Source organism: Lacerta agilis, chromosome 13 (assembly GCF_009819535.1).
Source record: "Lacerta agilis isolate rLacAgi1 chromosome 13, rLacAgi1.pri, whole genome shotgun sequence".
NCBI lineage: Eukaryota > Metazoa > Chordata > Lepidosauria > Squamata > Lacertidae > Lacerta > Lacerta agilis.
Genome location: NC_046324.1, coordinates 37,526,970 through 37,540,849, shown reverse-complemented (window position 1 = coordinate 37,540,849; position 13,880 = coordinate 37,526,970). Strand labels below are relative to the sequence as shown.

The following is a 13,880-nucleotide window of genomic DNA, read 5'->3' as shown; positions in this document are numbered from 1 at the left end:
CAGTTCGAAAGCACGAAGTGCAAGTAGATACTGGCCGAGGGAGCCGGTGTACAGCTTCCAGGTCATGTGGCCAGCATGACTAAGCCGCTTCTGATGAACCAGAGCAGCGTGTGGAAACACTGTTTACCTTCCTGCCGGAGCCGTATCTATTTGTTTCCATGCACTGTTCTGGTCCATCAGAAGCGGCTTAGTCATGCTGGCCAAATGACCTGGAAGCTGTACGCCTGCTCCCACGGCCAGTAAAGTGAGATGAGCGCCGCAAACCCAGAGTTGTTTGCAACTGGACCTAACGGTCAGGGGTCCTTTTACCTTTTACAGTCTCAATGAGCCCAGGGTCTGGGGTGTCTCCTTATATAGTTCCGATGTACTTTTGCTATTGGTACATTTGTCCTGGGTGTTTAATGTGCGGCTGAATGAGCTGGAAGGGCTTTTCAGACTGCTGGCCATTTGCTGCAGGAGATTTTTTTTGGCAAGTTTCCCCTTCTTGTTTTTATTTAATTGTGTTTTATTCCATTTGATTTCCTCCCTGCTTTTTAGTCCAGAAGGATCCCCAAGGCAGCTTACAGAAACACAACAGAACTGTGCTATTGAACAGCACTGTCGCTGGGAGTGTTCTCATCTGCTTTCATCCAATCTTGCTTCCATGATTGCTGAAAATAATGTGAGATGAGATAAGTTCAGTGAGAATCCACCCATCCACCCCAAATATACCGCTTAATCAACCGAAAAGTTAAAAAAAACAACACCCAACAGACACCAAGAAATACAATCAAGGAAGTGAAGACTTGCCCTAGTTCAGGGCTTCCCAAACATGTTATTGCTCACAGTCCTATTTGATAGGGCTAAAAATGGCAGCAGCCCACAAGTCATGAGTTGAAGCAGAGCCAGGAACATACAATGGCCCATGTTCTACCAGGATTTTGACACCCTTTGCACATCAGAAAACTTTTCACTCCATATTGTCTGCACTATCTGGAAGCAGCTTTCTGGGGTTTCAGACAGTGGGTCTCCTAGCCCTTACCTGGAGATGCTGGGACTTGAACCCGGGACCGTCTGCATGTAAAGCGTATGTTCTACCACTAAGCTACGGCCCTTCCCCATAGCTTCCCTATAGCTTTCTAGGGTTGAAGCCAGTCATTTGAAAACTGGAAAGCTAGACCCCCTCTGGATATTCATTCATGGATTAAGGGTTGAAAGGGTTCGTTTTGGAATCAAAAAGCATAATGAATCTGATTCTTTGATGATAATAAAGTTCCCTGTTCACTCCCCAACATGCCCCTCAATATTCCCCCTTACCTTGCCTTGTCAATAATGTCTCCTTTAACTCACTCCACTTCACTCAGTAAGACTTCAAACTTGCAGGTTGGTTTTTTTTGTGATGCTCCGACTACACAAATAAACAAGATTCGTAATGTACAGGAATAATCCGTGTTATGTTTACTTGGAAGTTAATTCCTGCGGTGCTCAATCAGACTTAACTCCAGAATAAACATGTACAGGGTTGCGGCAACTCGGCTGCTGACAGCTGATTCTGAACAACACAGAAGCAGGACTGTGTGTGTGTGAGGAGGCGGATCAGAGCCCCAAATCTCAGCCTCCTCTGGGCACTCTGATGGCTGTATCGACCACTTGCCTTTTCGCTTTCGCCGTAGGAATGTGCGCCTTCTTTGGCAATTTAATTTAAAGGTTTCGTGAGTTCTCTAATACCACCTAAGTATAACGTTCCTGCTCTTGCGATTTATTGATTTAAATGTTTCATGGAGCATACAACCAGGCAACGTGCAATGTCAAAACATAATGCTACAAGCATAACTTCAGTTAATACATCAAAGGTGCATCGATAAGAATTAAGAGCTAGTGTAATGTAGCAGTTAGAATATTGTCCTATGACCTGGGAGATCGGGGTTTGAATCCCTCCCTGCTCAACCAGAAAGCTCACTAGGTGACTTTGGGCTGGCCACTTTCTCTCAGCCTAACCTACTGCAAAGCGTTGTTTTTTGAGGATAAAATGGGCAGGAAGAACCATGTACACCACTTTGAGGTCCTCGGAGGAAATAATAATAATTTAAAAATGGCAACAGATCACTGTTCCAAAGCCCTGTTTGAACAATACAATTAACCCCCCCCTTTATTGCTTCGATCTCTTCTGTTTCTTCTTTGTTGTTACTGCTTTTTGTGTATTGGAAAACAAAAGTAACAACATTTGTTGAAAAAGATGTCTAAAAGAAAGCAGGGGGTGACTCTTGCCCAGCGGCGGAGCATATGCCTGCGCTGCCCAGGGCGGGCAGGCTCCCGAGGGGGGGGCATGGTACGGAGGGTGCCCTCCTAGGCTTGGGATAGACACTCAGATGCCTGGAACAGCGTGCATGCCCTGCAGCCAGGGACGGAGCGAGCCACCCATGGGGGCGGAGCGAGCCGCCAATGGTGGACATTTGGCGTGCCACCCACCCGCGACTCCCAAGCCTCCCCCAAGCTGTCAAAACAAAGGGGAAGGGGGGAATGCTGCCGGCAAAGCGGCGCAGCTCCCCCCTTACCCCGATGGCTCGGAGTAGGCTTGGGAGTTGCGGGTGGGCCGCGTGCCAAATGTCAACCCCCTCAGTGAGGGCACCCGGGCCAGTCCACCCCCACCCCCTTCCTACGCCCCTTCTCTTGCCCAGCTTCAATTGGGAAGGAGTCTATAGGGCAGGGCCTGCCATACTACATTTGTTTGTGTCTTAGCCTCTAGAAGAGGAGAAAACAAGCTTGTTCCATCCTCCATGTGATAGCCATTTAGATAGCTTTCTTCTAATGCTTTCTTTAGGATTGTGTGTGTGTGTCTTTAGGATTTATGCAGCATCTTCTTTCCAAAGTACTTTGTCTGCTCAGTGATCTCTGTACAAGTGTGCTCAGTAAACTACTTGTAGATTATTTTACAGCATTTAGTTCCAGAAACTGATCTTGAGGTTATTTTAAATGTGCTTACTTACTGCAGCAGAAAAAAAACCTGTGTTGTTAAAAAAATTGGGAGTGTGGGAAATGTTCCCAACAGTATAATAATGGTTTGATTAAAATATGGAATATCCTCATAATGATTAAATGAACATATTTTTTTTAAAAGCTAGTTATAAACTAACCAAGTAAGTTCTTGAACCCTGGCCTTTATCTACCTTTGAAAAGTTGTTCATTCGCTATACTGTATATGTGGACACCTTTTAAGATACTGTAATCAAATGTTACATTATGGCTTCTGAGATCAAGGAGCAAGTTTTCACCTAGGCTTGGATACAACTGGACACAATTTTGAATCAAGGTGGTGGACTGGATTTTTCAAAACGGCATGGATTTTAACCACCCATTTCAGCCACTAATTTCAAAACTGCACTGATTATTATTATTATTATTATTATTATTATTATTATTAAAAAATGGTTTCCTAGAATGGCCCGTCATTGCTCAGTATGTGACTTCTTACTTTGTTATGTTTTGGAGCAATAACTATTAAGGCAGTATCCAGTGTTTTTGCTTTACTGTAGTTCTGTAGATTGTACATGAGAATATAAATACCACACCAGCAGGTTTTAAAGATGGCAAGGCAACCTTGCTGCACATAAATTCAGAGGGTCCAATCCTGTCCCATACAGTTGATCATCTGCCCACTGTGAGCATTCAGCACCAGATACTACAAATTGTGAGACTGACGGGACAGGTGCAAAATCTGCCTGGCACTTTGGCCAATGGAATGGGCACAATGATCCCCACTACTAATTCCTTCTCAATTTTTGCTTTACATGCCTGTTTATGTCCGGTTTCCTGGACACAGAGCTGAGTCGTCTCTGTGTTATGTGAGCCCAGAAGGCTTGGTGGCTCATGCAAATCAATTCTGAGGTCCAGTGGTGGTTTTGGGCCAGTTCTAGAAAGGATTGGTTTGTTTTTTAAAAAATAATAATCCTGAGTTAAATTAGCGCTGTGTGTTTTGTTTTGTTTTTTCTTTCAGTATTGCCAAACCTTTGGAACACAGATAGTGAGTTTGCCATTCCTGAGCAAAAACAAGTAGAAAACCACGAAGAACTGGCAAATGCTTATGAAAGAAAGCTAATTGAGGTAAGAGTGTTTTGCTATATAAAAAGTATGAGGTATAGTTGGAGTAATACTTCTTATGTGAAAGAAGATATGTATGAATAGTCAATTATTTTGTGCAAGTACATTATTTATATTTACCATCTGGGTAAGCGACTTTGGGTTGTAGCCAATGTTCCTTCTACTCATTTTAGACCCACTGAAATTAATTGGCAATACTAATTCAGGCCCATTCATTTCAAAGGGTCTCCTTTGGATATCAGAAGACTCCCTTCTGGATCTCAAGGCCTAGACTTAGACATTGCCCAGTTAATCTGCAAAAATTCCAGCTTCCCCAGCTGTTTTTCAACTTTGTTAACTAAGCTAGCACTGCCAACAGCTACCTTGGGACAATCAACCCAAAGTTCTAGCTTATTATGGAAATAAATACGCAATACCAAACCAAAGAGGGTGATATTTCCTCACTGCTTTCCAAATTAGCAGGGCCTGTTTGACCCCTTTTTAAATGCAGAATTTTAAAGGTATTAGGGGTGGTCTTAGCACTGACTTTTCCTAGGTGCCTGTCTGTGCAGCATAGGGCTGATCAGAATATATATTTTTGGTGAACAGGGGGAAACTAGCATTTACTTTACCTATTTACCTTTATCTTTCCTTCTCAAAGCAATCTGTGATGTCTTCTTCTCCTGCATACCCCCCCCACCCTGTGACAGTCTATTGAGCCTAGGGCTCAATAACAATTAACAATTTCTCACTCAGTTTATTCCCCACTGCTTAAATTAGTGGACAAACATGTTTGTTTCTCACTGTTTATGTGCCTGATAATAGCTCTGTTCAGAAGTGCCTCCAGGATTCAGTGAAACCATGGGGGGGGGCCTACACATTCTCATCTGCACGTGTCCAGGTGCCTCTGAAGATCCAGATTCTTTAAAGTTGAACAAAAGAAAAACCAACAGTCACGCACATAAAATACCATAACATACAAAATACATTAAATTGAGTTGTAAAACAAAATATCAGGTGTAGCTAAACCACTATTGAAAAAAGATACTTTGAAATATGGAAGTTAAGAGAAAGTTAAAAAGAAATAACGTAACATAACCAGATTAGAAATTGTAATGTTTGAGAACAGCAACTGAACAGGATAGGTTTAACCGGGGATGAATGAATGAATCGGGGAAAGATTTTCTCTCATGTTTTTGCAGCCATAGTGAGAAGTCTAGCCATGGGCTTTGTTAATAATTTGTTTGAACCTCCAAACAAAGATGCTGGTACAGGGACCCAGCATGCCATATTAGCCTTCCGAAGTTCAGGTATAATTGAATCAGGCCCTGGAGCTTTCCCTGACTTTAACTGGGAGATCAAGGACTTTTATTTCCAGCTGGGTTACTGGAGCCCATGCTGGGAGTGCTTCAGGGACCTCCAAAGTACTGGGACTCCTGTGGGATTGGTGCTCCCGATTTGCTTGCCTGGAGGAGCCTGCGTGCCTACAGTTGTACTCAAAAAGCTTTCATACTTCTTGCCAAATAGGTGAAGTTCAGAAGCAGGGATGGGGAGAAATTTGATTAAATTTTTGTCTGAAGGCCCGATTTGGACCGTCCAAAACAGTAGGTGCACCGAAACACAACCATTGCTCAAAATTGCACTTCTCCAAATTTTGCAGTGAAATTCTTCAGCCAAGTGATGTGTACAGAAGCGCATATGCCAAGCTAAAATGTGCATAAATGTGCATCTGTTAGTGAAAATAACAGAAAGAGATGCATTATGTTTTTGAAAACATGCTTTGTAAAAATGTGTACATCAGGCTAAAGGTGTGTGCAAAAATGTGCCTATTAGTTCGCACAAAAACGCTTACGAATTTTCACAATGACTTTTTCAAACAACAACAACTACATAAACTGATGTGGATAATGTGGAGAACAGGACAGAAGGCTGGAAAAAGTAGAAACAGAAAGGAACTGGAATGGACAGATTTGCCCATCCATAGTCAGTAGATGGACCCTTCTAGTGCAGCAATGCCTGCTTCCTTTTCCACATATGGACTTGAATGAATGGAGAGCACTTATGCATGAGGCTTTTGGTTTAACCCGCAAATAAATTGACCACAGAGGGGAGAGGAGTAGCACTAAGCGGCAGGCCCTCAACAGCACTGTCTCCCGTCTCTTTGCACACAGTGACACTTTAGATGACGAAGATTGCCCTGCAGCTTAAATATTACAGTTAAGCCTCATGGATCAGTTTTAAGTTACCGTGATCTCAGAAGTTGGTTGGTGGTTAACTAAGACTCTTTTCTGTATTGTCAGTTTTTATAGGCCTCAGTGCTGAACTAGCTGTGTGCATTATGAACAGCATTGGCTTAGATCTTAAGGAGTTTATCTGTCCATGCGTGGCAAGGCTGGGGAGTCTCAGGTTCTGCTTTACAGCCAGAGTGTGTTTGTTTGTCTGGAATATGTTGCTGAACTTTGATCGTGACTCTCGTTTGCCTGTATGGAGGACAGAGGGGTGTCTGTAGACTCTAGCCTGCCATTCAAAGGTAAAATCTACACTCCTCACCATGCCAACTTTTGCCTCTGGTCTGGCCCCACTGGATTGCGGCCCCTGGAAGGTTGCCCAGAAGGGAATGTGGCCCTCAAGCTAAGAGAGAGAGAGAGATTCCCCATTCCTGTTGGGGCAGTTTGGAGATCTAAGCAGAGGCTGGGCTGCCATTTCTTTGGGATATGCTAGCCCTGATTTTTTTGCATCAAGAGTGGGTTTGAACTAGATGCCTATAAAATCCACCCTTTATGTGATTTTATAATGGGGGGGTGGGGTAGGGGAAGGGGCTGCAGTGGGAAGGCCGAGGCAGGAAAGGCCTGCTGGAATCCAAGCTGTTGTCCGTTCCTTTGCTGGCTGAAGACAACACTTTGTGCCTGAAGCTTTAATATGCTGGTCATTCGGCCTCAGCTTTTGAGATGCTCTGTCGAGGCAGGCATACACTGGAGTTCCAGCTATGAATATTTATGGGTGGATGAGGCTCAGCTTCTGTCAGAAAAAAGGTTAAATTTGGCACTTGAAATGTTTGACAAATCGTACAGCCCTCTTCAAATTCTGCTTGTCTGAAGCACTTGAGGAAATATCTGCAGAGGTGCCTGCTTGTGACGGATTAATCCGAGTGTTGGATTTTGTCGCCCTTGTTAATGTCTCTTTACTACTCCTTCAGTGCTGAGGGACACACACACACACACAGAGAGAGAGAGAGAGGGGGGGGGAGAGATAGTTGCAAATGCACCAGCTAAGGAGCAGGATCGTTTCAAGACTCTGAGCTGCTGCTGGAGATTAGGAGACCACTGGGACTGTGGTTGTCAGATGGGAGACCCCAAAAGATCCTGCTGTACCACCAGGGCATGTGGGGCTAGAACTCACAGGGGCCTTCCTCTGAGCCCAAGGAACCAGGTGTCCCCCTCTGCATGTTGCTGATCCATTGGTGCACAGGGTGTTGAACAGAAGAGGAGAAGTGACCATCTTCAGACCATGTGGCTGGCCCTTTAGGAACATGGCGGTCTCCACAAGGGGGTGGAGTCTCCAAGAGGTAGTCTGGCTTAAAAGTCATGAATCTGCTCTTAGCCCTTGTTGGAGCAAGTTGCTTGCTTGCTTCCATGGCCCTGCATCCTGACCTACCTTGCTGCCTTCTCCAGGGGAACTGGCACCAGACTAGAACCTGATCCACATTAATGTTTGCTACATTGTACCTGTGTCTGTGCAATGAAGGCCCCATTCTATTGCATTCCTCCTTCTCTAGCATGGCCCTAAATTCCAGCATTGGCCAAGATAATGAATTGGAGGTCACAGTGCTGCCAGTTAAGGTATGAGTTGGGGAACATGATCTGGTCAGTGGCCCAGCAGATCCAGCCACTGAACTTGCTTGCTCCTGGTAGACCAGTTCGATAGCTACTGCCCACTGTCAATCATGTGGTGTCATAGGGCCGGACCATGCATGGGGCAGGTTGAAGTAGCTGTTGTGATATCAGTACAAGCCGAGCTGCGAAGACGCTGAAGCAGCTAGGTCACTTGACTTGACTAAGAGTCATATTTCACTCTGTGAGAAACACACTGGCCATAGTAGCCCACTCACATGTGATGTCATTGTATTTTACTATTGTACTCTTTACTTTCAGTTCTGCATCAGGAGGTGCAGACGTTTTACAGACAGCTCTGAATTATGAGCTGCTACGCAGAGGCATACTCTGCTCTTTATCTACAATAAAGTAGATCTTAGCCAAATGGCTGATGTGTGTTGTTTTCAAGCTGGGAACAACCGCATATTACATTGTGCCCCTGGACTCCAGAAGCCAGAGGGCACAGAAGCTTCGTCCGTCTTGGGGTCAGTCTCTCAACTTGCCCCCGCTGGAAGTTTTCATAACAGTAGCTGCCTTGGGAAGCCCAAGCCCAAGAGGCAGTGCCCCTACAGGCGTCTCACCACCTCCAACCAGTGGCAGCTTCTGGCGAAATCTCACGAGATCTTGCTGAAATCTCGCGAGAGCTTGTCAGAACCCACCGTCGCCACTTTGCGGGTGCTGCCTCACAGCTCGGGTAAGGAGGGCTTTGTCAGGGGTGGTGCAGGGCAGCACTTTCCTGTTTTGCCTCAGGTGGTGAAGCAGGGCACCTGGGGGTCACCATGATGTTAGGTGGCCTGATTTCAAAAGATAGGATTGGGAGCACATTTTCCAGTGGTCTCCCGGTTCTTTCTCCCCTTCCTTTCTGCGGGAAGTAGCTGCACTCTGGAGTGCCTGAATGTGGGACTAGTCAGTTGCAACTCTGTACACTTTCATCTGGAGGTGCAAAGTTTGCTTGTTTGTTGCTCCTTTCCCCATCAATGCTTAACCTTACAGGGTAACAAATAAATAAAGGGGAAAGAGATTTCCTTGTTATGGCTGCTGCCGCCTCTATTATTTTCTCCACTTCTGGGTCCTGTGGCTGCAGCAAGCCTGCCCTCCTGCCTCGGGCTGCTTAAGCCGGTCCCCGAGACACTGTGGTTTTGAATGTTACGCATGGCGTGCTCCAGCATGCTAATTGGAAGAATTAGTTATAGCTGAGATTATCATCATCACAGCACGTAATCCCTCTGTAGTAGTCTCTTCCCAAAGGTCTCTGAGGCATAGGTGTGTCATGAAATGCAAACCATTACTTTGCAACTCCGGCGAGAGAATGAGTAATTGGGCCTTGCTAACATTACCCCTCCCACCCCATTCACGAGAGAATTCTCCTGAAAATTGCTCCCGTATGCGTGTTCCTGTGTCAAATGAGTCATACGTGCAAGTCCCCCAGAAGCATATAAACTGCCATTTTGATTCTGGAGTGGTTAACATTTATGGAGACTGTCAGGGAGCACGTTTTTGCATAATGCTACCAAATCATTGTGGGCACAGGAGTTGTTCTTCTCAAGAGTTATTCATTGCAGAGTCATAGGATAAATGGTCTTAGATCCTGTTTCCCTGCCCAAACCACCTGAGCAAGTGGGGTGATGGCCTTTCCTGTTAGAGGTGACAATTTTCAGTTACAGGGCTTGTTGTCTTCATGTGTTGGCTGAAGAGTAAATAAGACTGATGTGTCTCTTTTTAAATTAGGGATGGGGAACCTTTTTGAAACTGACCCACCACATTCTCTACTGGGCAATCTTCTGGCGACTGCATGCCAGCAATAGGCAGAGCTGGAGGCAAAAGTGGGCAGAGCAATTAATGCGAATTTTTCCTTGGTGTAGTAGACTAATTTCTGCACACGCTTTCACATACAACTCTGTCCTTCATCCAGGCAAACAAGAAACATTGTATGAGTTCAAGGACACATTCCAGCCAGGCAAAAACACCGAAGGAGGGTGCAAAGCAAGGCCAGGGAGGGAGGGAGGTAGTCTGAGGGGAGGTCCTACTCAGGAGGAGGACATCTCTCCCTTCATTCCTCCCAAGGAATACCTCTGCCCCGGCTCTCCTCCCGAGTAGGACCTCCCCTCGCTCTCTCCTCACGAGGAGCCAGCGATCCCTGGCAGCCACCATTGACAAAGCTGGTGGTGTGAGCATTGCCTCTCTGATACCTCCCCCTTCCCCCTTGTCTCAGTGACGTCCTTTATTACTTAATTATTTGTGCAAATTCTTCAAAGGCAACTAACTTCAGGAGTTTCGGGTTCTCAATACAGGCATTGTGATTATTTGTAATTTTAGTCCATGTCTTCAGATTTCCAGAAATCATGCCTCTTAATGCTTCAGTCATAAATTTTCATGAAAAACATAAGGGGGGTTGCTGAGAGGAGGCCAGGCAATAGCCATTAGCATGCAGCAGGAATAGACTGATCTTTCAGTTGTGCACAGCTCTCACTGGCTATATTTCCTCTCTCTCTCTCTCTCTCTCCCTCTCACCCCCTTCAATTCTATATATGTTATTGCAGAATGCTTTATAATTAACTGAACAAAAATATCATCTGATCTGCAGCTGTCACGGCTAAAGTGTGGTGGCACTCCGAACAATAGATAAATAGTTATGAAGTGTGTTAATCGTAATGATACAGGGAAGGCCAGTAACTGGCTCTGATCTAATCAGGAGTTTTACATAAATCGTTCTGAGGGTGGCACTTCCAATACCATATAATTACATCAGGAAATTTGGTGTGTGTTTGAGTGTATTGGAATTCATTGGCAACCCACAGCGTAGTGTGTATCTGGAAAGTCAAGTTCAAGCAAACACCAGCTGTCTGTGGAAGAAAGAAAATGCCAAAAATGAGCAGTACCAGGCCACCTGTAACTTGCGTGTTCAGTTATTGATTTCTGACGGGCTAGAGGCGAGCTGATTGTGCAGCATTGATCCTGGCACAGCTGCGAGGACTCACTGTAATATGTTTCTGAGCCAATATGCGATGGCCAACCTGGGCTTTTGTTGTGGTTAAAGCTAAGCAAGATCCTTTCACACCATGGTTTCTGAGCAGTTCTTAATTAACTCTTAACTATCATTAAGCCTCCATGTGGGCATCGCTACAAAAAGAAGACTACAGCAGGAGAGGAGAGGGTGATCTGCTGGAGAGGAAGTGAGTGCATGAGTCTACGGCAAGATCTCTAGCTCTTTTTTTCTGCCAATCCTGCTCTCTCGTATAACAAAAGTTCTTCCCCTGGTTTTGCATGATGCATGAACTGGCACCAGTCAGCTTCCTCATTAACATGAGCCCGTTGTGTTGCATTCGGTGGTGTTAGGCGTATCTTACTGTGAGAGGCAGGAGGACTCTTAATACTAGCTGCTGAAAATGGCGTGTTGCACCCAATTCCTGCTTGTGGGTCTCTCACAGGCATCTGGTTGGTCACTGCAAGAACGGGATGCTGGACTAGATGGGCCTATTGTTAGGTTTGCAAGGTATTTTGATGGGCAATGAGATCTACAGTCCTGTCTCCTTGACACATAACCACCTGCTTCTATAAAACTGAAAAGTATCACTCTTAAGACGCACAATCTTTGGAGAAGCGGTATGCTCTATGTTCAAGGAAAGGGGATCTCTTAAGTCTTTAATATTCATGTTATGTGTATTTATAGGCAATGCTTGTAATGGTTTAAATAGGCATAGCTAAATAATTAAACTGAAAATTTAAAATGTAATTACGATCTTAGAAGGTTTTCTGTCCGTGTGCTGTACATTCACTTTAATCCAGCAGCGAACTCATTCTTTGAACATATATTGTGGGTTTTTTTAATGAACAAATAAATTAAAAAGGCTTCAAGAGAAGATAACAGTGAGCTTTATTATGATGATTTGACACCCACCAAATGATAGTATTAGTCTTGAACTGCTGTGCCTCAAGGAATTATTCAGTCTCTTTAAAAGACAATCATTTGAGTGACACTTGAGCACAATTCAAGGAATTGATCCTTTTGGATGGTATCCAGCTATTTTTTTTGCACAGAGTAGGTACATTGACATTAATGGACCTAACTTAGTCTTGTTCATTAATTTCTATGAGTCTGCTGTCAGTAAAACTTTGTTGCATGCAACCATCTGTTTTTATTTCGGTCAAAGAGGAACTTTGGTGTAGCATCTGGCTAGCGGAATAGTCTCAGATGTACTAAGAATTGGAATTGGGACCATAAACACGCAACAGACATCCTCTAGCATTGAACTATGACCTTTCCTCATTCTTTTTGATGAGAGCTTTTAAAGAACAGAATTCTTCATTTTGATAGGCTGCCTTTTCAGGTGGGTTTTCTGTAAGATCTAAGACTGATGCATCTGAATGGGGCATCAATTAGAGTTTGTGGTGGTATGTGATAAATAAAACCTTGCTGTCTATTAGGCTAGTGTTGCACATCACTGTAAACCACAGTTAAACTTTTGTTTAAATGCATGCTGCCAAAATTCAGTGTTTCTCCTGCTCTTCTGTTACTGCTGTGATGCCAGAAAGCAAGCTGTGGTCTAAGCTTGGTGTCACATGTGAACCCAGTTTCATGACGTGTTTGTTCTTAGCTGACTGCTCTGCTGTCCTCATTGTGAGCTTGGAGGTTTAGAGCAACACAAGTGTTAATAGCCTGACTTGGCTGCATCACATTTCCAAAATCATTAAGTTCCGAAATGTCTTCAACCTTGTGATCTCTGTCTCTTAACCTGAGCATCTGGTAGTGTTCAAAACTCATTCAGAGGGAGAGTCTTTAGCTGAGTCCTTCAGGACACTCTGTGTGGCTGGTGCTTAGATGAAGGATGAGTCATTTTTTCTTTCTTTTGGAACTCTGCATGTTCAAAAGGTCTCTCTGCGCATCATTTGCCACTTGCTCTTCTTAATATACAACAAATTGCTGTTGCTTTTTTCCAGGAACATAAGGCTGGCTCTGATATTTCTCATAAAGATAATGTTAGGATTAAATGGAAATGAACCTTGATTCCTCGCCACTTCCCGTTGCCAACACCTCATCTCTTTGTATTTTATAATTGAAAATCAGTGTTCTTCATGCTTGAGCAGGCCAGCCTCATCCTTTTCCATCAGAACCTTAAGTGTCCTATGCATCTTCTACACTAGCTTTCCCTAACCTGTGTCCTTCAGATGTTTTGCAGTATATTTCCCATCAGCCCTAACCAGCACTGTGTCCTGACTGACATGTTTTCTTAGGACGCTGTACCAGCAAATGTTCTGAGGCCGCATCTACACTGTAAAGTAGTGTGATACTGCTTTAAATATAAACAGTCCTGGCTTCCCCCAGAGAATCCTGGCAGCTGTGGTTTGTCAAGAGTTCTGAGAGTTTTTGAGAGGTCCTTATTTCCCTCATAAATCTACAGTTCCCAGAGTTTCCTTGTAAAAGGGATTGATTGTTAAAGCACTCTGGGAGCTGTAGCTCTGTGAGGGGAATAAGAGGAAGGCACGCTTGGCAAATCCACACCGTGATCAACTCCAGCCTGGAAACCAATGTCCCCACTGGACGGCCATGTGGATCCAGAATTGGCCTCCACACAGTCACTTATGGACTCATTGTTAAAACCGTGTTCATGGAAGACAATCTTACTCGGCTATGAGTGATAGCCAAAGAAGAAGAAGGGCCCCCTGAAATCTCCCGGCATCCTTAACAAACTACAATTCCCACAATTCTTTTGGGGAAGACATGACTGCTGCTTTAAATCTATGCTGCAGATGGAGCTTTAGGTAAAGACGGAGAACCTGTAGCCTTCCATACATTGCTGGACTACAGCTCCTATTCGCTCTGACCATTGGCTCAGCTGCCTCGGGTTGATGGGAGTTGGAGCCCCACAACACCTGGAGGGCTATAGATGCACTCAGATTTGTTGCTGCCTTCCCTACACTTGTTTCATCATCAGGAATGGTTAGGGCAACTAT

The 13,880-nt window shown here is 44.5% G+C and overlaps 1 protein-coding gene across 7 annotated transcripts in view; it reads left to right on the top strand.

Annotated features, from left to right (window-relative positions):
* SNX29 (sorting nexin 29) overlaps positions 1 to 13,880 on the top strand; it is a 196,132-nt gene that overhangs the window by 60,611 nt on the left and 121,641 nt on the right. For all 7 annotated transcript variants that reach the window (XM_033166463.1, XM_033166462.1, XM_033166457.1 and 4 more), the window contains one exon: positions 3,974 to 4,080. In XM_033166463.1, coding sequence (XP_033022354.1) covers positions 3,974 to 4,080 — 107 coding nt within the window. The remainder of the gene's footprint in view (positions 1 to 3,973; positions 4,081 to 13,880) is intronic.